We start from the raw sequence: 22,361 nt of genomic DNA, 5'->3' as shown, positions 1-22,361 counted from the left end.
GGTGTAAGTGCACTATCAAGTAAAATAAATCTAACTAAAGATAAAAGCGAAGAACTAAATAACTCATATAAAAAAATCCAACACGAAATAATGGTAAAACGAAAAAGTTTATGGATCGATGGTGAACGATGCCGAGCAATGAGATCATTCTATCCTTCAGAACAAACTCTCTACGGCTATCAATAAAAATGATAATAAAAAATATTATTTTATATTCATTTATTTTAATAATCAAAAGTTATTAATTATGACAAAATATTTAAAATTATAAAACCAATAATGAAATAAAAATAATAATGAAAAAAAAAATCGTTTTTTTTTTTATGAAAACGCCAAAGATTACTACACTGAAGTATATGTACAAATCACTTAACTTCTCGACAATAATAATAATGATAATAAGTAAAATAGTGATGATAAGTTAACTGATAGCTGGGTCATAAAATTGATATTTTTGTACACAGTTTCGAAAAAATTTATAACTTTTTTCCTGTTAGCAAACGGATATCAATTCAGACCTTTAAGTATTATAATTATTATTAAGATTTACTAATCTTAAGCAATGTGATAAAAAGAAAAAAATCTTTTGCTCGTATGATTAAGTGCTAAAAAAAAAGCAATAAAATAAAATAATAAAAGAAAAAAAATTACTAATATCTCGTTGATAATGACGTGTTGGTTATATAATATGTCGTAATCACTCATGAGCCATTTCTTAATTATAATAATAATATACCTAGAAAAATATTTATTTTTTTAAATTTTCAGTTCTGAAATCAACAGTTTCTGCGTATCTCATTTAACATTTGTTATAAAAAACAGTATTGGAAGTTAAGCTGAGCACTTGCGCAAATATTTTTATTTATTTTTTTTTTTTCGTTTTTTATTTATTTACTTTTTTATTATGATACTGAAGTTAGCAGACAATTAGTAATTTTAAGATTTTTTTATTCACCACATCAATTACAAAAAAACAAAAACTAAAAATATGCACATGTAGAAAATTTGAAAAACTACAGGTGCAATTTTTTCAAATATTTTTTTTTTATGGCTTATCTTTTAAAAAAAAATCCAAAAACTATTAGACGTCTGCTAACTTCAGTATCATTTTTTATTTTATTTTTTTTAGTAAATTTAATGCGTATTTTATTCAGTCTCTTAAAATGTACAATTCTTAATTTAAAATTAAAAATGCACCGTCAACGAGACTTAACGACTGTAATTATTATTATTATAAAAATATAAATTATAGTTAATAAACAAATAAGTAAAACAACTAAACTTATATCATAATTACTTGGCAGATAAAAATAAAAAAAATTCTACTATTAATTTTTTCTTTTAATTTTTATACAATTAAATTTAGTATGAAAATTTATATAATTATTTAAGTTGCTTCAATCAATGAATTTTCTTTTCTCTATAATTATTTATATTTTGTTATCAAAAATTTAAATTATATCTCGAATATTATTAACGAGATAATAATAATTATTACCAATATTATTATTAGATAGATATATATCAAAAATTACGTATGAAAATTATATGAAAAAATATCGAATAACAATTATATAAACATTTTTTAATAACTTGAGGCATTGTAAAATATTTTTCTTTCATTTTCTATGTTTTTTTTTTCTCTGTAATATTAATTACACTATTCTATGATACTTATTTCTTTTGTTATCATTATAATTGTAAGTATTATTGTTATTATTATTATTATTATTATTGTAATTATTAATTATCTTTATTTTTATCGTCATGAAAACTTCATCTCCCAGCTATCGTGATTTATTTTTATTATATTTTAATTATATGTAGAGAGTCGTTGACGCTCAGTATGTAATATTATTGTTATTACATATATTTTATATTATATTTTATCGCCGCAAATTATATTCCTTTAAACAAAAATATAGAAAAAAAATTCATTTTTTTCTATGACTCGCGATATTTAAATACAATAATAAACAAAACGCGTTACACTTGAGGTCATTACAGTGCCCCCACTTTTTAAAAATTTTCAATGACTTTCAAGTGTCAAACGTATTAAAATTATGAGTGTGAATGTATCTGACAAATGGCAATTTTTTAAATATTAGAATGTATAAATAAAATGTAATTAGAGTAAAAATTAAAAAATGCGTATTTGGACAAATGAAAAATCCGTACGCGCATTTTTTAAATTAACTCATATATTTATTTCAAAATTATAAATTGTCTCATGTCTGCTACATTCACACTCGTTTAAAATTTCATCAATGCATTATAAAAAAACTTAAAACCTTAATGGAAAAAAGGACAACTCGCAATTTCGCCGAGATGTAGGATTAAAAAAAAATTACAATTGATATCAATTTGGAGTTTAACGAAATTTGGAAAATAAATTTAAGTAAAATTTTCATGTCAACTTTATAATTAGATTTTCAAATTTTTTAAGCTGAAATTTGTTCAACAAATTTTGTTTAACTCCTAATTGATAAAAACTGCAAGTAATTTTAAAAAAATTCTATATCTCGGGGAAATTGTCGTTTTTTCAATTAAGGTTTCAATTTTTTTTTAATTAGTTAACAAAATTTCAATACGCTTATGGCAGTTGAAAATGATACTGAAATTAGCCGACGTCCAATAATTTGTGTATTTTTAAAAAAATGATAAATTCAAAAAAACAAATATTTTTAAAAATTGCTCCTTTAGTTTTTAAAATTTTCTACATGTGCATATTTTTAGTTTTTTTTTCTGCAACTGATTTATTAGAAAAATTATTAGATGTCGGCTGACTTCAGAGTCACAGTTGAAAGTAATTTAATATTTTCAAAAAGTCGGCACTGGCTGAGAATACCCTCAAGTTTCATCAACTTCTACGATTAAACTCATCATTATCCTCACCATCATTATTACCATCATACTCAACTTTTTTTTGTTTTCATATTTTTTATTCCATTAATCAATACGCTTAATCGGTATATATAATAAAGTATAAATATTTAATAAGCGGATATATAATGATACAATATTTACAGGAAGATGTATGACGACCAAACTAAGCCTTAAAGTCTCGTAAAAAGCAAAACTCTATCTTGTAATTAAATTATTAGTTTTAAGGGAATTCAAATCCAGAAAAAATTTCACTCGTTAATTATTTTTTTTTCTTATTCTTAAGTAAGAATAATAAATGCAGAAAACTATCGTCATTATGCGAAAAGAAATAATTATGGCTCATAAAAAACATCCACAATCAACTCAATCTATTCGGAAAAAATTATTGTTTTTTTTTTTATATTTATCATTATCGATTATCAATTATTGTTCCTAAACACTCAAACTAATTATCATTTTTAGTTTATAAGACGCGCTGCAATTAAATACTTCAAGTGATTGAAGATTTATAAGACATTGTCTTAATAAAGTCGAAACATTAATTTCAAATCTTATATATAATCGACTTTCAAAGTACGCCGATAAAATACAGTGGAAAAAAAAAAAAATAAACATGCATTATTAATAATAAATGTCATAAAAAAAAATAAATATAAATTTTAAACGAATGATTGTAGTAAATTGAATGAGATATTTTTAAAGTTTTAACTTTATATTTAATATTTTAAAGTTACTGATTTGAATATAATGAATAGTATGAATATGAAAAGTTGTTAAAACGAAACGATAAACTTATTGCCATTTAAATATATAAATCATTCATACATTTACGCTTTTAATCACACATTTATAATTATTTATCATTATCAATAATAATAAATCTATCTGACTTACGCAGGTACGGAGTCTATTTTAAAAATCACACAGATTATGCTACCAACGGCGTTCATTGCTCTGTTACTAAATCTTCAAAACTTACAGACTCCGCGTATCCACGTGCTATTAATTCATCAGCAAGGGATATCACCTGAAAAATAAACAAATTAACAATTTCATTATTATGTTAATTTTATTTTAATTAAAAATAATAATAATAGTGAATAATCTATCAACTTACCCCATATTTAGGTAATGTGATATATAAACTGATGAAAACTTCTGTATCAAGATATCCTTCGATCTGTGCTTGACTAATACAATTACTACAAAGATGAGCTACTACGTCATACGCATCTTTCGACCATTCGCCTATAAAAAACCAAAAAATATTAAATATTATCAATTAAAATAAATAAAGTCTTCAATTATCGGTGTAATTAATTTTTGTATTGTTATGTTATTTGAGGTGCGAATTGGGTTCAAATCGAATCGTTTCAAATCTATCCAAGGATTCCACCATGATATCTCCCCAGACGAAATCTCCCTGACAAAATCTCACCAGATCTTATAATAATCTATGTAATTATAATGATTTCTACACTGACGACTGGAGTCGTATTCAGGTTTTTTTCACATTTTATGTGTATATCATAAATAAATAGAATGTGTAACCCATACATGTATGAAATCATGGGAAATTCCCTGCCCAAATTTGATATCATCGTCAATTGCAAGAACTTGAGGTAAACTTACTGTGAAGTTAATCAATATCACTGAACGTCAAATTTTTCAAGTGATAGTATGGCCATCAGGGATTGGACTGATAAAAATAATTTTAGAAATTTTATCCTGGAGAGATTTTGTTATAGGGAGATTTCGTCGTGGGGAGATAAAGCCGTGTTACCCAATTACAAATCTTCAATTATCAGTATAATTAATTTTTGTATTGTTATGTTATTAGAGGGGCGAATCGGGTTCAAATCGAATCGTTTCAAATCTACCTAAGTAGCACACCCCTTTGTGGCATCTTTAAGATATCAGCTTTTAGGCTATTTTTTGACATGATAAGGCAATATGTTGACAAAACGATCAGAAATTTATGCCAGCGAAAAAATATCTGGTTAAAAGACTTGACACAAGTGACGACACAAAGTAAATTACAAATCGTGGTAAAATAAGTCATCTAAATAACTTTTTAATTGACATAAGACAGGAAAAATAACAAAAAATTTCTCTGTCTCCGGAACCAACATTTTGCATGTCGTATTTATACCAAAAAAGGTGACTGAGACAAAAAAATTTGTCTAATCCCTTTAAAAGACATGTTAAAGTTGTCTCTGTGCTACTAGGGTAACTATTGGATTCGAAATTTGAAAATTTTCTAATAATTCAAAACTTCAAATTATTCTTCAATTTCACAATTGTCCGGAAGTTTTTAAATTATTTGTATCTCTTCAAATCACTCGATTCAAATCAAGAGAATTCTGATCAGCTTTTAAATATTAAATTTTTACTTAACAGGGTTATCAGATATTTTCAGCTGAGTTTTCTTTTGGAAAAATTTACGAATTCGGAAAGTTTCGGATTAGTTTTAAATTTACAAATCATTCCAAAAGTTACGAATAATTCGAATTTTTCAATTCGATTCGATACAAATAATTCGTGAGTTCAAACCATTCGCACACTCCTATATTTTATTCCAATACAAAGTCTTTACAATCTAATACTGACTAATAAAAATTAATTTTATTATGAAGTTTTGCAAAAGTGAGCATTTGGTAAAATCAAATAAAATTTGAATTTTGATAAAATTTTAGACTATTAATTATTTTTATATGAGTTGACGAAGATGGCGGTTCTGAATTACATACAAAAAGGGTGACAGCCTTCTATTTATCAATATTTAAATTTAAAAAATAGTTACAGTTAAATAAAAATTTTTCATGTATTATATGACTTTTCATTCGATACTTGAAGATACCACAGACTTACTGTTGGCGAAACGTGTCATGACTTATTGAAAAAAAATAAGAAAACACTATAAAAATCTATTGGCCTTGACTAATATTATTTATAACTACCGACAATAGAAGAATATAATAACTATTAGCATGTAAATGTTCGATGTTTTTACTTAATGTTGATTTGCGTAAATTAATTAACAATAGACATAAAAATGAAATTAATAAGGCTGCACACAAATGTGGTATCAAGTAATGTCACATGATATTGAGTAATGTTGTTGTCTACTTATAACTATAATAATAATGTTGTTTATGTGAACCAAAGTCTAATAAAGTTGCGATAAAACAAAGAAATATTGCAATAGATAATTTTCAAATTTATTCTACACAAGTTATTAGCTAAAAAAATAAATAAAACTTACCGGCTACAGGTTTTACATGAGCTATATTAACTTCTAAAGTTTGGAAAGGCAGTGTCAGAAATTCCGATGTTATTTGACGCATTTCAGAACTGCTAAATTCCCAGAAACCGCCATGGTCAACTAAGCGCACTACATGTTTTAAACCTTCTGCATCTGGTTCTTCAACAAAAGCTCTAACCCATTTTTCGTACCAGTGGGCAACGACAATCATACCGCCTGTAAATTAATAAAGAAAAATAAAAAATATAAAAATACATAATAAAAATTAAGGCAAAAGACCCAGTACCCGATCAGTGACCCAGCACCCGATCATGTATTTGTAGATTTAATCTATATTTAGTAAAATTTAATAAAGAGTGATCGGGTATTAGTTCCCTGGTCGGACACTGGGTCTCTTACCTTTCTATGGTTAATTAAATAATGAATAATTTTGCGAGTGAAAGAGAGAAGAGAAATAATAGTATAGAAAGACGAGACAGATATTGAAGGGTAGATTGTTGAATGACTAAATGAATGAAGACACTTACGGGTAAGTTGGTCTGGCACATGAGGTGATTCGACAGTGCTATAGAATTGTGTCATGTTATAATCTAATAGCCTCAATGTGGGATACGTAGGATGTGTGGGTAATTGTATGAATAAACGATTTGGTTGTAAAATATGACACACCAATACATCATTATTGAGACCCTCAACTAACTGGAGTTGCATTAATTCTGGCACCCATGTTATTTCTTCGGGTGATGTCGTTATGTTAACTTGTTCAAATGATAAGTCTGAGTAGGTTTTTTTAGGAAACTTTTGTCTAATTAAGTCTAATGCTCTCGTAATATTTTCTGATAGTCCTTCAATTATACATAATCTCATGTCTTCTTCTGTTGGATGAAAATCAATGGCAATGTTAACATTTGCCTGGTCATTGAGATTTTTTATTGAATATCCCTGTCTTCCGATAAGTTTTCCAACGTATTTTTCAGGGATTATAAATTCATAAAATATTTTGTCATTAGTTTTTGATACTTTTCCATTAATACTTCCACCTGTTTATATATAAATACATATCAATTAGTAATCATTTTAGGAAATAAAAATAAAAATATAAATATATTTAAATAAATAAAATTTTACCTTTTCCACTGTCTGTACTGCCTTCACTTCTGATATCATCATTTACACTGCCGTCCAATACACCAGAAACAGGACTATGATTTGCCGAATCTCTTTCAGATAAAGCTTGCCCTGTTTTACCCTCATCAGTTGTGGAAACAGTGTCGTTTGTTTTATCACAAGTTTCAATGCTAATTGAACGTGATCTCATTTGAGGAGTTGCAACAACGGTTTGCTCTAATTCTTCAACTTCTACTTCAATTTTACCCTCTTTCTCTAAGATCTTATTCTCAACTTGTTCCTGCTCAACAACTGATGTTACTTTACTGACAATAACTTGCTCTGAAATTACTTCAGAGCTTGTGTTATTGTTGTCCTCGATATTTTCAAGAATAACTGGAGGTTTTTTACGAATCATCAAGTCAAAATTTGATGATTTTGGATTACTGCCCAATACTATTCCCTTCATTTCAGGCAAATCCTCGACGTCTTCATACCAAGGTAAGCTATTACCCGACGATTTTCTTGATCTCATTGACATTGACATTGACATAGAATCTGATTTCTTCATTGGTATATCTAAGCTTTCACTTACTTTGCGCGGACTGCAAATAACGACTGATTCTTTTAATGATACTTGACTTAATGTGTTTATTGAACTGAATGAGTCTTCAACGTGAATTCCCGAGTCGTATAAACTTAAGTTATTATTTTTCGGTGTATTTATTTCACCGTTTGATTCTTTAGCTGTTGATGTTGTTGTTGTTGTTGTTAATGATTTTTTATCCGACTTGGATATCCCACCGGGGTCAACTCGATCTACTCCTCGACGTTTGTACCAAAAAAACCCAATGATAAGAGCGAGTGCTGGAAAACTCCACTTCATTAATTGCAAATTTTTGACAGACATGATTGGTGTCCACGGTAGCCGTTTTTGTGCAAAAATGTTAAAAGCTAAAAAAAGAAACGATCTTATTATACTTAAGTTATTTAACAAAATTGTGTACCTAAAGATCGGAACGTTTTTCGTGAAACGAAAATAAAAAACAAAACGAAAAGTAAAAAATCTACTGGATCTAAATTTTTGAAATTTCTCACATACGCGCCACTCCTAACTACCCCTTAAGCAGTCAAATAACATAAATTTTTAATTTCCGTTGCGCGAAAAACGTTCCGTTCTTCAGGTACATACAAAATTAATGTTTGCAAAAAAAATAAATGACAAGTAAAAATCATTTTATTTATTGATAAATGAAATAAAAAATAAACTCATAATTGAAGCGAGTCAAAATTTCCGATTAATTATTTGTAATTATATATTTTTTTAATGGTTCAAACTTTTAAAAGTTGTGATTATTTTTTAAATTTCTAACAAAGAGAATAATAATAAAAAAAAAATACTTTGTTAACTTCCACAATAAAAAAAAAAACTTAATAACCCGAGGCTATTAAAATTACTGACTAATTCATCGATAACTGCCGATAAAGACAATATACATTAAACCTATATTGAAGTTACGCTGATATATATTTTTTGTTACAAAATTTTTCTAAAAAAGCTACGTGGCATTAACGTGAATAAGTTTAAAAATCAGTGTATTTACATGTGATTTAAATTAAAGTAATAAAAAAAACGATAGATCGATCGATCGATAATAATTGAGCGGTGAAGAAATTTTGCCACGTGTGTTCTTGAATTGGCAGACTCTAAGAGGCCGAAGAGAATGTAACATACGAGAGCAAAAATCTCGTTGAACTTTCTCAGAGAAGTTGCCTCAAGTGCGGGCGACCGGTTTTATTCGTATGGCCAATTCACATGCACGCAAGCTGACGTTAAATATCATTTAAACTTTTTTATAATATATACACATATGTACATGTATACACAACATAACTATTCTTTATATTAACAAACTTTGCCAATAACTTTACTACTAATAGTAATAGTAATAGTTATAATATAGCGTAGAAAAAAACGATAAATTATAAAAAAACTAATAATCAACTGTCTAACAATATGACGAATACAATAAATCACGGTAAATTAATTTTTATTAACTTGGTCTTTAAATCAATCAATCGATACTCATGTATTAATGTATCAATACACCAACTGGGACATATGGTTTACATAATATTGAGATCAATTCAATTAAATCACAGCTTAAATTTTAAATTAATTATAATTTCGAGGATTTATATATAAAACTTTTTTTATGATAAAAATAATAAATTTTTAACCGGTAAAATATTTTCTATCGGTTTATATTCAATATGGAATTAATGAGCTCCGAATTATTTAAATTTTTTTGCGGGAAAAAAAGTAATAAAAATTAAACAAGATATAGTGAACTTACCGGAGTAAAAGCCATATTGATTATAATTCAAATAAACAAAATGAAATAACTTGATAAATTGAATTAGAAATTGTCGGTATACTCGACGGTAAATAATAATAAAAGTAATAAATAAATTTGAAATGAAAATAAGAAAAAAAAAATGTTGAGCGTGATAATTATTATAAGGTGTCCGCGAGTAGAGATCGTGATACTGCGGTCTATGACAGAGCAACGACTTAAACTTCCTGCACGTGGTCTTACAGCAGAAAGGCGACTGAAAACTGGTCTGCCCACAGCGGAACGCAGACGCGCCGCGCCGCGAAACAGCCATCGAGTACTACGTGTCTACATGTATATATATAATAATAATATCCACAACTCGAGCAGGCAGCGGTCGTCGTGCCGTTCGACTTTATATCAGGCGAGAATAACCAGATAAGAGCTACCACAGGTACTCAAACTATTACGTCGATTTGCCCGCTTCAAATTGCCCTTTATTATTTTTTGTTGTTATTTATTATTCAATATTCATAAATTATGAGTTTGTTGAACGTTTGTATATAAACATTGTTAGCAATGTTGTTGTTGTTATGAAAAAAAAGTAAACAAACAACAATGAAACGTGGTTTTATTTATCATACACGAAAAAAAATGAACTATATAAATTGAGAAACGACAAGAAATATATATGTAGTGTAAAAAATTGGGAGGGAATTTGGAGTTTTGAATTTTATTTAAATCCAAATTTACTCCAATTCGGAGTTCCGGAGGTAAAAAAAAATCACTCTGCATACGGAGTAAATGGGGAGTTTGTTTTTTCCAGCTGAGTGATTTCGGAGTGATCTGGATTTTATTTTGGTCTGCATTCACTCCGATTTGGAGTTTTAATGATGAAACAAACTCCCCTTCGGAGTAAATTTCACTCCGAAGGAATAAAATGAATAAGTAGTCATCTGCTCCGCATTTACTCAGCTAATTTTTTACAGTGTAATGATAAAGTGATCAGTAAATACTATCATTCTGAATAGTAATTCTTTAATTTATAATTCAAACGTAAATAATTATAAGATAAATATTAAAATTTATTGTCTATGCAGAAAAAATTAATATTTGAATTTTAAAAATTGTAACTTGAATATTAAAAATTTATGACACGTATTATAAAATTTATTGTTTGGAATAAAAATTCCCTTTATTGATATCCAGGTTCTGGGTTATAATTTCACACAATAATTTTTAAAGTTCTTTATCTCCATGTATACTGTAAAAAATTCAATCCAAAGTGAATGCGGAGCGGATGACTATTTATTTAATTCCCTCGGAGTGAAATTTACTCCTAAATGGAGTTCATTTTAATATTAAAACTCTGCTGAAGACAAACTCCCTATTTACTCTTTCTGCGGAGTAATTTTTATGAAAAACTCCAAAACTGAGTGACAGTGAAACTCCGAATTCACTCCCGATAATTAAAACACTAATTTATTGTAATTGATAAATAGTAGTCTAGGAAAATTGAAAGAAATTTTTATAGGAAAAATTTTTCACGTTACATTCAATAAATTTCTTTATTTATTGTTATTATAACTTGACCACTTGATCAAAGTGAAAGAATAATAACAAGCAATAGTATAGGAATAGAATGTAGAAAATCCTAGTTCACTTGTCTCAACAGATTCCAATGCATGATAACAACGTGACGTAAAGTATATGTGTAAAGGTATTGGTGATTCAATGTAAGCTTGGAATGTCAGTCAAGTTAACTAACAACTTTAACTTGTTATATATTTTTATATATGGATGCAGTAGTAATAGTGGTAGTTTTAGTATATATGGGTTTAATCAGTGAAGAGACCGAAAAGTTCACGGGTATTAGATAATTTACACAGATAAAATAAAATATAAATTTTTGACCATTCGACTCGGGATTAGTGAAGAGAGAGAATTAAAAAAAAAACATCGACGGTCCTTTGAAGGAGAAAAAGTTAAAATTGATGAATGTCTAGCTTTTCGGAGCAGGTATCAAATGCTCCCCCGTGGGACTAGGAAAATATATCATAAAGAAAGTTTTTAAATTTACTGACACGTTGTTCATGTATTTATGTATTTTTCGAGTGGAAAATTATTGTATGCTATAGTAGTTTAATTTTTACTATTTGTATGACGTAATGGCTTTAACGTAAGTCGCTATTATAAAACATTCAAATTATCAGTGAGCTTACGATAATCGATAATTAAGCGATACGATAAGAAATTATTTTTAAATCACTATTTCATTACTACTTGTTTAAAGCTTGTTGATAATTTATTTAAATTACGGTCTATTCCATTACATTGTTTATGAATTTAATTTAAAAAATGATCATTGATGAACGTTTCTAATTGCATATATAATTTTTTAGATAAATAATTTTAACTATAGTTAAAATATCAAATTAAATTATAATCAATTACTTAGATCAAAATTAGAATTTATGGATTGCATTAGGAGAGGCGATGTCAGACATGACTATCTGCGTTTACTAAGAAGTAATTCTGATATTTTTGAAAACTCTTTTCTGATTCATGGCATAAAAATTAGGAATTCATTACCGGCTGATATTAAATAGATGACAACTTTTAAACAAGCTTGTTTTAACTTCTTGCAATCAATCTAATTACGATTAATCCTGTGGTTTAATATGTTAGTGTTATTAATTAGTATCGGTCTTTCAAATTGTATTGCGAACACTGTATCAAATTTATACCTGTAAATTATTTACTTTATGTATTGTTGATGGTTCTGAAGGAGCTTAGAACTCCAGGATCAAATAAAAATTTTACCTATCTATTTATTTATGTATAGTTGATCCTCACTGATAGATTGATAAATTTCTCAGCAATTTACACAATAAAACAACGAATTTCTTGGCGCAAAAAATCTTTACTTGTACTGAGAAACTTTTTGAATTATGAATTAAAAATAAAAATTTTCTTGGAGCAGGAAAAAATTTTTTGTGTAAGAAAAAAAATCCTTGAGTCAGATAACTTTTTCTTACCCTAAGGAAATTTTCAATTCATAGTGAAAAATATATCTTGCGTCAAGAAATTATTTTTTTTCTGTGTACTACTGATTAAAATAGTAATTATTTTATTATTGATCAACTTGTCAGATTATATGAAGTTGAAATAATTTTTTGTACGTTCGAAAATAAATATGTAATTATTAAATAAATATTATTTTCTTTGAAGCAAAATTTTTATGAGTTCGATAACTTAATAATTTATTGAGGTTGAAATAATTTCAACTGTTTGTTCATTAAAATTAAAAATTTTTAAATATTTATTGTTCAATTTTACGCTCGATTTTTATCAATAATTTTAAAAATAAATTTTTATCACGGTTATTATTGATCGAAAATTTATAAACGATCAAAATATTTTTTTTTATAATTTATTAGTTTAAAAAATGTTACGGATCAATAAATATTATTTGATTTTACTTAAAACATTTTTTTTAACGTCAAATGATTTGATAAATTAAAAACAAATTTAATTATCTTGATTATTAATTATAATTTGTATAAAAATTTTATAAGCCAATTGATTTTGAAAATACTTTACTATTTATATTTCGCATAATAATTAAAATTATTTCAATTATTTCAGAATAAATACAATTAATTATTCATAATAATTAATATGAGAAATAATATTATTATGCAAATACGTATTATTGTATAGAGATAAAGAAATTATAAATAAAATAAACGAAAAAAAAAATTAAAGTTCCCAAAACAAACTGTATGTCTACACGTGTTTGTAATAATAAAGTAGAAGTAAAAAAAAATTATCGTCACTCAAAATACAAATGACTTTTTTAGCTTTCTCTTATAACTTATAAAAACTTGATGTTATTGTCAAGGCTATTTTTGTAGTAAGCAAATTTATGTTACTCCCCCCATTTCCGTAGTGTTAAATATCTTTAAAATATTCTCATAAATTAATTTCATAATCTTATAGATTCATTTTCTTCATCAAAAATCCTGAACTACTAGTTAAAAAGTGACTGCAAAAGATTTACGTTCAATTCAATTTAATTTATTGATAAAAATTATCAATTAATGAAAAATTTTTTGTTCCTAAAGATCAAACATTTTTCTCGCAACGAAAAAAAAATCTACTGGATGACTAGATTTCTGAAACGTCTCGCACATAAATGCTGTTATGTCAGCGGAAAATCTTAGACTACCCCTCCCCCTATCCCCGAAACGATCTCTAAGCAGTCGAATTACAGGAATTTTTAGCATTTTCTGTTTTCAAAAGACTTAAAATTGCTCGATTAATTTCTTTAAATGTGAAAAAGAAGATGAGTGGCGTATCCTCTTACAAAAAATATTTTCGTCTTGAATAAAAATGATCCAGAAGTTAGCAGGAGATTAGCAATTTTCAGATTTTTTTATCAAAAACTCCATTACGAAAAAAAAAAAATAAAAATATGCACATGTAGAAAATTTAATAAACTATAGGTGGCATTTTTTTAAATATTATTTTTTTATTATTTATCGTTTTGAAAAAAATCTAAAAATTATTAGACGTCAGGTAACTTCAGTATTATATAAAAATAATCTAGAAGTTAACAGACGAATACAAATTTTAAGATTTTATTTCCAAAAATCAATTACAAAAAAACTAAAAATATGCACATGTAGAAAATTTAATAAACTACAGGTGCAATTTTTCAAAGTATCCATCGTTTTGAAAAAAATCAAAATATCATTAGACGTTGGCTAACTTGAGTATCATGAATAAAAACCATTGTAATAAAATTTAAACTCGATAAAAAAAACTTCGACGAATGATTGAAATCACTTAATTAACTCAATCATTATTGAGCACACATTTAAAAAAAAATATTATCAGTGTTCAATATCATCTGTGTCAATAACTGCCCGAATTATTATTTTTTTCCCCTACACACAATAATTAATAATAAAATAAGACCAAAAATAAATTAATACATTGTTATATACCAAAGAAATAATTACCGGACAGACACCACATCTAATCCACGACCTAGTTAACAAGTTAGACTAACAATTAAATAATAACATTAATTATCTCACACCAATAAAACTGAATATTATTTTGTTTAATAAATCTATCAGTTATTTGAGCATTTCTATATTCCATACAACGGAAATAAATATAAATATTTTCTACTGATAAAAGTAATAAAAATAAATAAAAATATCCACTATCAACTACCGTGTTGTTTTGTAATTGTCAAAAAAAAATTTATATAAATATATTGATAAGAATGATTAAAAAATGAATTAACATGTGTTAAAAAAAATGTATTACAGTAATTTGATCCTAAGCAAACTACTTATCAACAAAACATAAATAAAACAAAACAAACTCGTACTGAAAAATAATAAACAGTATTATTGTATATGAGTGTGAATGTAACAGATCAGACAAATTTATAATTACTAATAAACAGAGTAAATAATTAATTAAATTAAATTTTTAAAAATTGCGCGTTTAAAAAATTTAAAAATTGATAAGTGCATTTTTTATAAATATCATTTTTTTAATTATTTATAATTTTAAATTTGTCTGATGTCTGCTACATTCACATGAGTGTAAATGTAGCAGACATCAGTCAAATTTATGATTATAAATAAATGGAGTAAATTAATAATCACATAAAGTTTTTAAAAAATGCGCATTTGAAAAATTAAAAAATTCATAAGTGCATTTTTTATATCAATTTTTAAAATTATTTACTCTATTTATCTATGATTTCAAATTTGTCTGATGTCTGCTACATTCACACTTATAATTTAACAGACATCAGAAATATTTATAATTATAAATAAATAGGGTAAATAATTAATAAAATAAAATTTTTAAAAAATGCGCGTTTAAAAAATTAAAAAATTCATAAGTGCATTTTTTATAAATATCATTTTTTTCAATTATTTACTCTATTTATTTATGATTTCAAATTTGTGTAATGTCTGCTATATTTATATGAGTGAGAATGTAGCAGACATCAGTTAAATTTATAATTATAAATAAATGGAGTAAATAATTAATAAAATTAAATTTGAAAAAAATGCACATTGAAAAAATTTAAAAATTGGTGCGTGCATTTTTTATAAATATCATTTTTTAAATTATATATAATTTTAAATTTGTCTGATGTCTGCTACATTCACACTCATTTATTGTACTTGTAATTGTAATTGCATAAGAAGTAGTAATAGCTAGTGTTTGATAAAAAAAAAAATCAAACAATTATGCATTACACAGCAAAAGTACAAAGAATGTAAATGCGTAACATACACACACATGTGATTAAATCATACGTTAATTTATTATAAATTATCTGTACTCGATGTAACGATAATTTAATAAGAAAGATAATAAAATTGTAAATAATTACAAAAAAAAAAAAAATAATTTGTAGATAAATAAATAATTAATGGCATTTTGATATATTTGTGAATAATAATATTGTTGAAGTGGAAGTAATAAAATTAATAGATTTATTAGACAGTAAAAAAATGAATAGAAGTTGAATTAAATAATGTTGGGTTTTGGAATTCATTTGCGTCCATATTGTCCTCACCATGAGCGACTCAAATGCCGGAAGATATTTATAAAACGTTATCGCAAATAAAAATAAATTGTGAGAAAGTATGAATACGAGGTATTTGTAAATAAAAGTACCGTAGTTTAATGACCCGGGTATTTAAATGTTATTTTGGCGAGATAAATAAACTGTAAACGTATTGTATAATAAATAAAAAAAATAAAATGAAAAAAAAGCCGTGCGGCAGTCGTATATGCACACGAGGGCGGCGATAATACATAGACGCCGGTATAATATATTTTTTTATATATAAAAACTTACCAATTATTATGATACTTGGATTGATATTGTTGATGATTGTATCCGAATATTAATTATCTGTATGACACAGTCCACTTAATTATTGTTTATATTTATTTATTGTTAATTTATGAATTTCACGTGAGCACAAATGTTTTTTCGTTGACTCGCTTACCAGGCAATATGGCGTTATGGAGTCCCACGACCACGATGGATTCCTACACATACAACATGCGAGCTACAGATACTCGTTTTCTTGTTTGTGTGCTCGTCTATTATATGAACATGTGAATATAGGATATAGATGAGTTTCAATGTCTGTGTGTGTTGGTAAGTCTTCTTTCTTTTAGCAGCGCCGTCTATTGAAATATTTAAGTACAAGTAGCTGCTGCTGTTGAAATTATCAGGGATGGCAACGTTAAAAATTTCTATTGCACTAGGTCATGATTATTATAATAATAATAATAATGATTGTCTATTTAAAATTAAGTAGCAGACATTAGACAAATTTAAAATTATTAATAAATAGAGTAAAAGATTAATAAATTTAAATTTTAAAAAATGCGAATTTGAAAAATTTTGAAATTAATAAATGCATTTTTTATAAATATTATTTTTTAAATTATTTACTATATTTATTTATAATTTGTCCGATGTTTGTTACATTCCCACTCAGTGAATGTAGCTGACAGTTGTCATGTAAAAAATTTTGAAATAAGTGAATGAAATTTGAATTTAATAAAATTTTTGAAAAATGCGCATTTGTAAAATTTGAAAATCAGTATGTGTATTTTTTTAAATTTTATCTTTTTAATTGTTTAATTCGTTTATTTGTAATTTAGAATTTGTCATAAATCTGCTACATTCACAATAAAATTTTTATATTTTTTAATTTTTTGAAGCGGCCATTGTTTTTTATCAATAAAATAATAAAAATGATATTTATTTATGCATTGAGAATTTATTTTATCGACTATTGGTAATAAAATGGCTAACGCTTGAATTTTAAATGGAAATTTGAATTTTCGCGGTAGAATAAACGATGCGCGCGCAAGTACTCCAGCCAATGGACGCTACGCATTTTCCCCCACGACGCTGCGCTGATCAGCTATTTTTTGCTCAGTTCTCAACGGAAACACGCTTGTTAGACAAGACCAGTGATGATCGGTGTGAATCATTTGTTTTTTACTAATGACTATTCATTGTTTTGGCATAAAAAGTATGTAAATAATTTTTTTGTAGCTTTTAAAGTAGTAGTTTATATAAATTAACGAGTGACAATTGAAAGTTTAATTAGAATATAGTAAAGTTCGGTACAGTGTCCAAAGTGTTTGTGTTTTATATAAATAATTGCAAGTAAATTATAAATAATTTTTGTGCGTTTGTGATTAAAATTATAAGTGATAAATTCAAGTGATAATGTTACAATTAAGTGATTTTCAGTTTCGAGTGTCGTCAGTCGTGTCATATTCAGTAACAATTACTGAGTGTCGTTGTCGTGTTAATTCAGTAATAACTTTTATAAAAAATTAATTTCTTTCTAATTAATTCGGGATGATCCTGAAATTAGCAGACAATTAACAGATTTTGGATTTTTTTCAAAAAATAAATTACAAAACAATGCATATGTAGAAAATTTAAAAAAAACTATAGATGAATTTTTCAAAAAAATTTTTTTTTTTTTTTTTTGTAATTGATTTATTGAAAAAAAATCCAAAAATTAGTAAACGTCAGCCAACTTCAGAATAATAATTCGCGTTTTTTTTAACAATTCTTTTAAATAATTTTCAAATTAATTAGTCTAAAAATTTTTTTAAATTAGCAAATCAACCCGTGACAAAACAAAATCTCCTCAGAATTAATTTTCAAATAAAAAAATAAAAACGAATCTTAAAAATTTTTTTAAACATAATTTTACATGAGAGTGAATGTAGCAGACTTGACACATTTTACAAATTTTAAATAAATAAATTAAAATAATGAAATTTTTAAAAAATTCACGAACTGATTTTTTATTGATCTTAATACGCAATTTTTTAATTTTCATTCTACCAACATTTTATTCATTTATTCAAAAGTTTAAAAAATTCCTACTCATCAGTTACATTCACACTCATAATTTAAAAAATTAAAAAACACCAACTCCCGCCATTACGCAGTTTTAAAATACCAAAATATGATAAATATCAAGTGAAGTTTAGTTATCAACGGTTGGTAATAAAGTTGTGACAAGTATCGATCGAAAAGCGCGCGAACTGTATCCTCTCGTGCTTAAAAATTCACATAATGGCCGCATAGCGTTGTAGTGCTCCCAAGTGCTCCAGCACGTGTACAGCTGTCCTCCTAATAAACTGCCAAAAAAAGTGAGTAATTTTTATTTTTTACTATAAAATTATCTATTACACATATTCCCCAGTACTTTTGCTCTGAGTATATATAAGATAAACAGTGAAAAGAGTTGTGCAGTGGAAAATATGACGGCAAACGTCGTCATAACCATATTCGCTAATTTTTTAGCATTACTGCACGTGTATGACACACGACACACTGTTGCTCTTCGACAATTTTTAGTTCAATGTCAGTTCGCGTTAAATCGATCAAACCTCAACGTAACTCATTTCAGTGGCCTTTCTCAGTTTGTCGATGATTAATCTACTCGTAATTAAAGTTATTAGAAGTTATCCTGTTTACTTGGTTTTATTATTTTTTTTCGCGCCATTTTAAAATAACGTCCGGCATTTTTTTTATTATGATCATAACAACTTGTTTTACCTGAATATATTTTATCACGTGAGTTTTATAATTTATAATAATTATCCGTCACACGAGTTTTTTTTTTTTATTTAAATTTATAAATTTTTTATGACATGACGTAATTTTATTTTTTACTATCTATGAAAATTTTTTATCACACATTTTTTTGTGATTCTATATATAACAATATATCATTAATGTCCATTATCAGTTAGGAGTTGAATTAAAATTTCGAATTTTTATTTTTAACAAAAAATTACACGATAAAAAAAATCATTTGAAAATATTAAAAAATTCACAATCGTGTAGCAGACATCAGACAAATTTAAAATTGTAAATAAATAGATTAAATAATTTAAAAAATAATATTTATAAAAACGCACTTATTGATTTCAAAATTTTTTAAATGTGCATTTTTTTTTCATTTTATTTTATTAATTATTTACTCTATTAATAATTTTGAATTTGTCTGTCTGCTACATTCACACTCATTAAAAATTCTTATTTATTTTGAATATTAATTTTATATTAACATTTTTTTTTATTTAAAAAAAAATTTATAAGAAATTAACAAAAATTATTATTCTGAAAGTGACTCATAAAATTTTAGTCAATGTTACAAAGATTTAAAAACAGCATCAATTATAATAAAATGATTCATCAAACTTGAAACGATGTCAAAATAAAAAAAATATATATAGATATATAATGAATAGTAAGGATAGGCTAGGTCAGGGTTGTATAATTACTAAAATAAATGAAATTCAAGGTAATTTATGTTGAAATTAATCAAATTCTTTATTTATATTATTTTAAAAAATCTAATATCATCTACCAACTGGAACTCTCTTTACATTTAAATATCACAGGTACTCGTTTCTCTATCACAAGACCCTCTACTCGGTCATTTTTTTTTTTTTTTTATTAATTTTATTTACCCAAAAAATGACGATTTAAATTTTCAAGGATCCAATGATCGATATTTTGTGAAAAATTATTTTTTTTTTTACAACAGACCGAGGCGAGGCGCATAAATTTCGGCGCTTAAATTAATAATTAACAACATTGCACTCGCTCAATTACATATTTAAAATTTAATAATAAAAAAATAATAATAGTAATAATCAATAATTAATCAATGATAAATATAAGAATCTACTTGCGCCGAAACGGTTTTAAAAAAATTACTTGATTAATAAAAGTATGAAATTAAACAGTACAATAAAATGTTAGAGTAAAAAAAATATTTTAACTGTTTACCAATAAAAGTAAATTAAAGCTTAACCACTTGGCATATTCATTTAAAATATAACCACACACATTAAAAGTGGCCTTGACAATTAACGAGATCAGAGTGTCTTAATCTCTCCTAAAACAAATTCTATTGAAATGATTTGCTATTTTAAGAATCGTTTCCTTGGTATTTATCTTTCTTTTTTTTTCTTCTTCTAACATATTGATACCAATAGATCGATTTGAGCAATTCGAGGTGTCTTAATTTATCTAATTAAATCTACTATACTCTAATAAATTTAAATAATAATTCAGTATCGTTGATTGAAGAATAAACAATTAATTATTCTTTGTTAGTCTTGATTTTCTTGCTTGATCCCAGACCAACTTGTAATTATTAGGACCTCCGTTGAATCACAGTCCAGTCGTCTATATCATCACCAATTTTATTAACAATTGTATAGACATTTTAGCTCAGCAGAAGTCTTTTAATAATTATTATATTTTCTTTGTCGTCTCTTCTTCTTCTTCTTAATTATTTTTTGTTAACAGTAGAATTTAATTCGACTGCACAGTTGGCTGCCTGCCCTGAGTAATTCGGCCAATTTTCACAGTCAATATATATATGTATATTTACTTATTTATATAACAACAGTGGTATGTAGTGTGAGGTCATTAATCTTGATTCAATTTATGACTTTGATAATTTTCATTACCATGGTCGCCAGACAGCTTCATTGGGTTTAACAACTTTTAGTAATCCCTGATGAGTTTGTGTTGAAATGTTTGTTTCACCTTCTGCTGATCTTCCAACTGGAGATGGTTGACTGGAGGCTGGTGTCAATGGCATAGAGTATTCTGATGAATTTGATGACTCGCTGCACACTGACGGTGATGACTGTGGTGGTGGTGGTGCTGATACGTGAATAGTAAGTGGTCCGGTTTTGTCCATTGAGATAAGCTTGTGACCGAGATGTGTCATCAGCTTGGTACCCAGTGCGACGTCTACTCCGGGTGTTTCAGCAAGACAGCGGCTGACTTCGTTGGCACAGTGAGTGTAACCGGCACGGAAACGATCTGAGTCGAGTACGGGATTTGCTGACAGACGTTGTTGACGTTGTAGTTTGTGAAGATGACGTACTGTCAGTTCAAGAATATCTGCTTTCTCGAGTTTAGCAACGTTCTCTCCGTCACCGGCAAGTGCAGTGACCATCAGGTCCTTCAGCTCATCTAGACACCGATTGATGCGAGCTCGTCGTTTTCTTTCAAGCATTGGTTTCATGACCTACGTAAAAAAAAATAATAATCACCATTAGTCACTGAGTTTATTGATAATAATTACGAATTTTTAATTTTTCAAAGCAAATTAATTTTTGAAAAAATTAAAAAAAATTTTTTTTTTAATTTAATTAATGAATTGATCTTTACCTTTCTGTACTGATAAGTTCTGGAGATCGGCTGTTCTTGTCCATCGACAATCATCATTTGCTCGTGCATTTGCATCTTGTTATTGTTGATAATAATTATCGACAAAAAATTAATCCTTTCAATAAGTCACTTAGTGTTGAACACGTCACAGGTGATCGCGACAACAAAATAATAACACAAGTGTCCAGACAATATTTAAAAAAAAATCAATTCACTTAATGGTGTGTATCAAAGTGAACTAACAGCAATTACGCGTTAACACTTTTATAACGTGTGATTGATAGTATTATCAAATAGTTATGTATGTATATATTTTATATAAAAATATATAACCGCGTGCGGTGGTTTAAAGATTGCTTTTGAAGCTCACCGTACAAGAGTCAAAGTAGAAATGTGGAGTTGACGATGTTGCAGGCATCCTTATATACGGGAGCGTGAGTGAACGATGGTAGGGATGGAATAGAGGGGA

At 26.8% G+C, this 22,361-nt stretch overlaps 3 protein-coding genes across 9 annotated transcripts in view; 1 reads left to right on the top strand and 2 right to left on the bottom strand.

The window, feature by feature from the left end:
• Positions 1–1,386: 1,386 nt before the first annotated feature.
• LOC130667760 (KH domain-containing protein akap-1) lies at positions 1,387–16,728 on the bottom strand. Of its 3 annotated transcripts, none has more exons than XM_057469592.1 (6): positions 14,607–14,652; positions 7,280–8,212; positions 6,679–7,191; positions 6,152–6,367; positions 4,004–4,134; positions 1,387–3,913 (listed from the first exon to the last, which is right to left on the bottom strand). In XM_057469592.1, the coding sequence occupies exons 1-6, from the start codon at positions 14,635–14,637 to the stop codon at positions 3,833–3,835; spliced, it is 1,905 nt and encodes a 634-aa protein (XP_057325575.1). In that variant the 5' UTR covers positions 14,638–14,652; the 3' UTR covers positions 1,387–3,832. The 3 variants fall into 3 exon arrangements, with proteins under 3 accessions (XP_057325575.1, XP_057325574.1, XP_057325576.1); XM_057469591.1 differs by lacking the exon at positions 14,607–14,652 and adding an exon at positions 9,616–9,886 and having other exon boundaries at positions 1,388–3,913; XM_057469593.1 differs by lacking the exon at positions 14,607–14,652 and adding an exon at positions 16,499–16,728 and having other exon boundaries at positions 1,389–3,913.
• Positions 16,729–18,671: 1,943 nt separating this feature from the next.
• The window catches only part of LOC130667381 (tubulin monoglutamylase TTLL4), a 138,357-nt gene continuing 134,667 nt past the window's right edge, over positions 18,672–22,361 (top strand). For 4 of the 5 annotated variants that reach the window (XM_057468904.1, XM_057468902.1, XM_057468906.1 and 1 more), the window contains exon 1: positions 18,672–18,840. The gene's annotated coding sequence lies outside the window, so the exon portion shown is untranslated. Of the gene's footprint in view, positions 18,841–18,944; positions 19,268–22,361 lie in introns of those variants that run through there. The other variant, XM_057468903.1, reaches the window with a different exon arrangement.
• On the bottom strand, positions 20,139–22,295 carry LOC130667382 (enhancer of split m7 protein-like). Its single transcript, XM_057468907.1, has 2 exons — positions 21,893–22,295; positions 20,139–21,749 (listed from the first exon to the last, which is right to left on the bottom strand). Exons 1-2 carry the CDS (start codon positions 21,965–21,967, stop codon positions 21,177–21,179), a joined length of 648 nt encoding a protein of 215 aa, XP_057324890.1. The 5' UTR covers positions 21,968–22,295; the 3' UTR covers positions 20,139–21,176.

This window comes from Microplitis mediator, chromosome 5, assembly GCF_029852145.1.
Source record: "Microplitis mediator isolate UGA2020A chromosome 5, iyMicMedi2.1, whole genome shotgun sequence".
Taxonomy (NCBI): Eukaryota; Metazoa; Arthropoda; class Insecta; order Hymenoptera; family Braconidae; genus Microplitis; species Microplitis mediator.
Note: the sequence above shows the minus strand (reverse complement) of the source record. Positions and strands in the feature narration are given on the sequence as shown.

Excerpts from the sequence above, each read along its gene's own strand:
- LOC130667382 (XM_057468907.1), bottom strand. The coding sequence starts at position 21,967 with ATGCAAATGCACGAGCAAATGATGATTGTCGATGGACAAGAACAGCCG. Across the intron at positions 21,750-21,892 it reads GAACTTATCAGTACAGAAAG|GTCATGAAACCAATGCTTGA; the intron begins GTAAAGATCAAT and ends TTTTTTACGTAG.
- LOC130667760 (XM_057469592.1), bottom strand. The coding sequence starts at position 14,637 with ATGTGGTGTCTGTCCGGTAATTATTTCTTTG. Across the intron at positions 7,192-7,279 it reads CAGTACAGACAGTGGAAAAG|GTGGAAGTATTAATGGAAAA; the intron begins GTAAAATTTTAT and ends ATATATAAACAG. Across the intron at positions 3,914-4,003 it reads TCACATTACCTAAATATGGG|GTGATATCCCTTGCTGATGA; the intron begins GTAAGTTGATAG and ends TTTATTTTTCAG.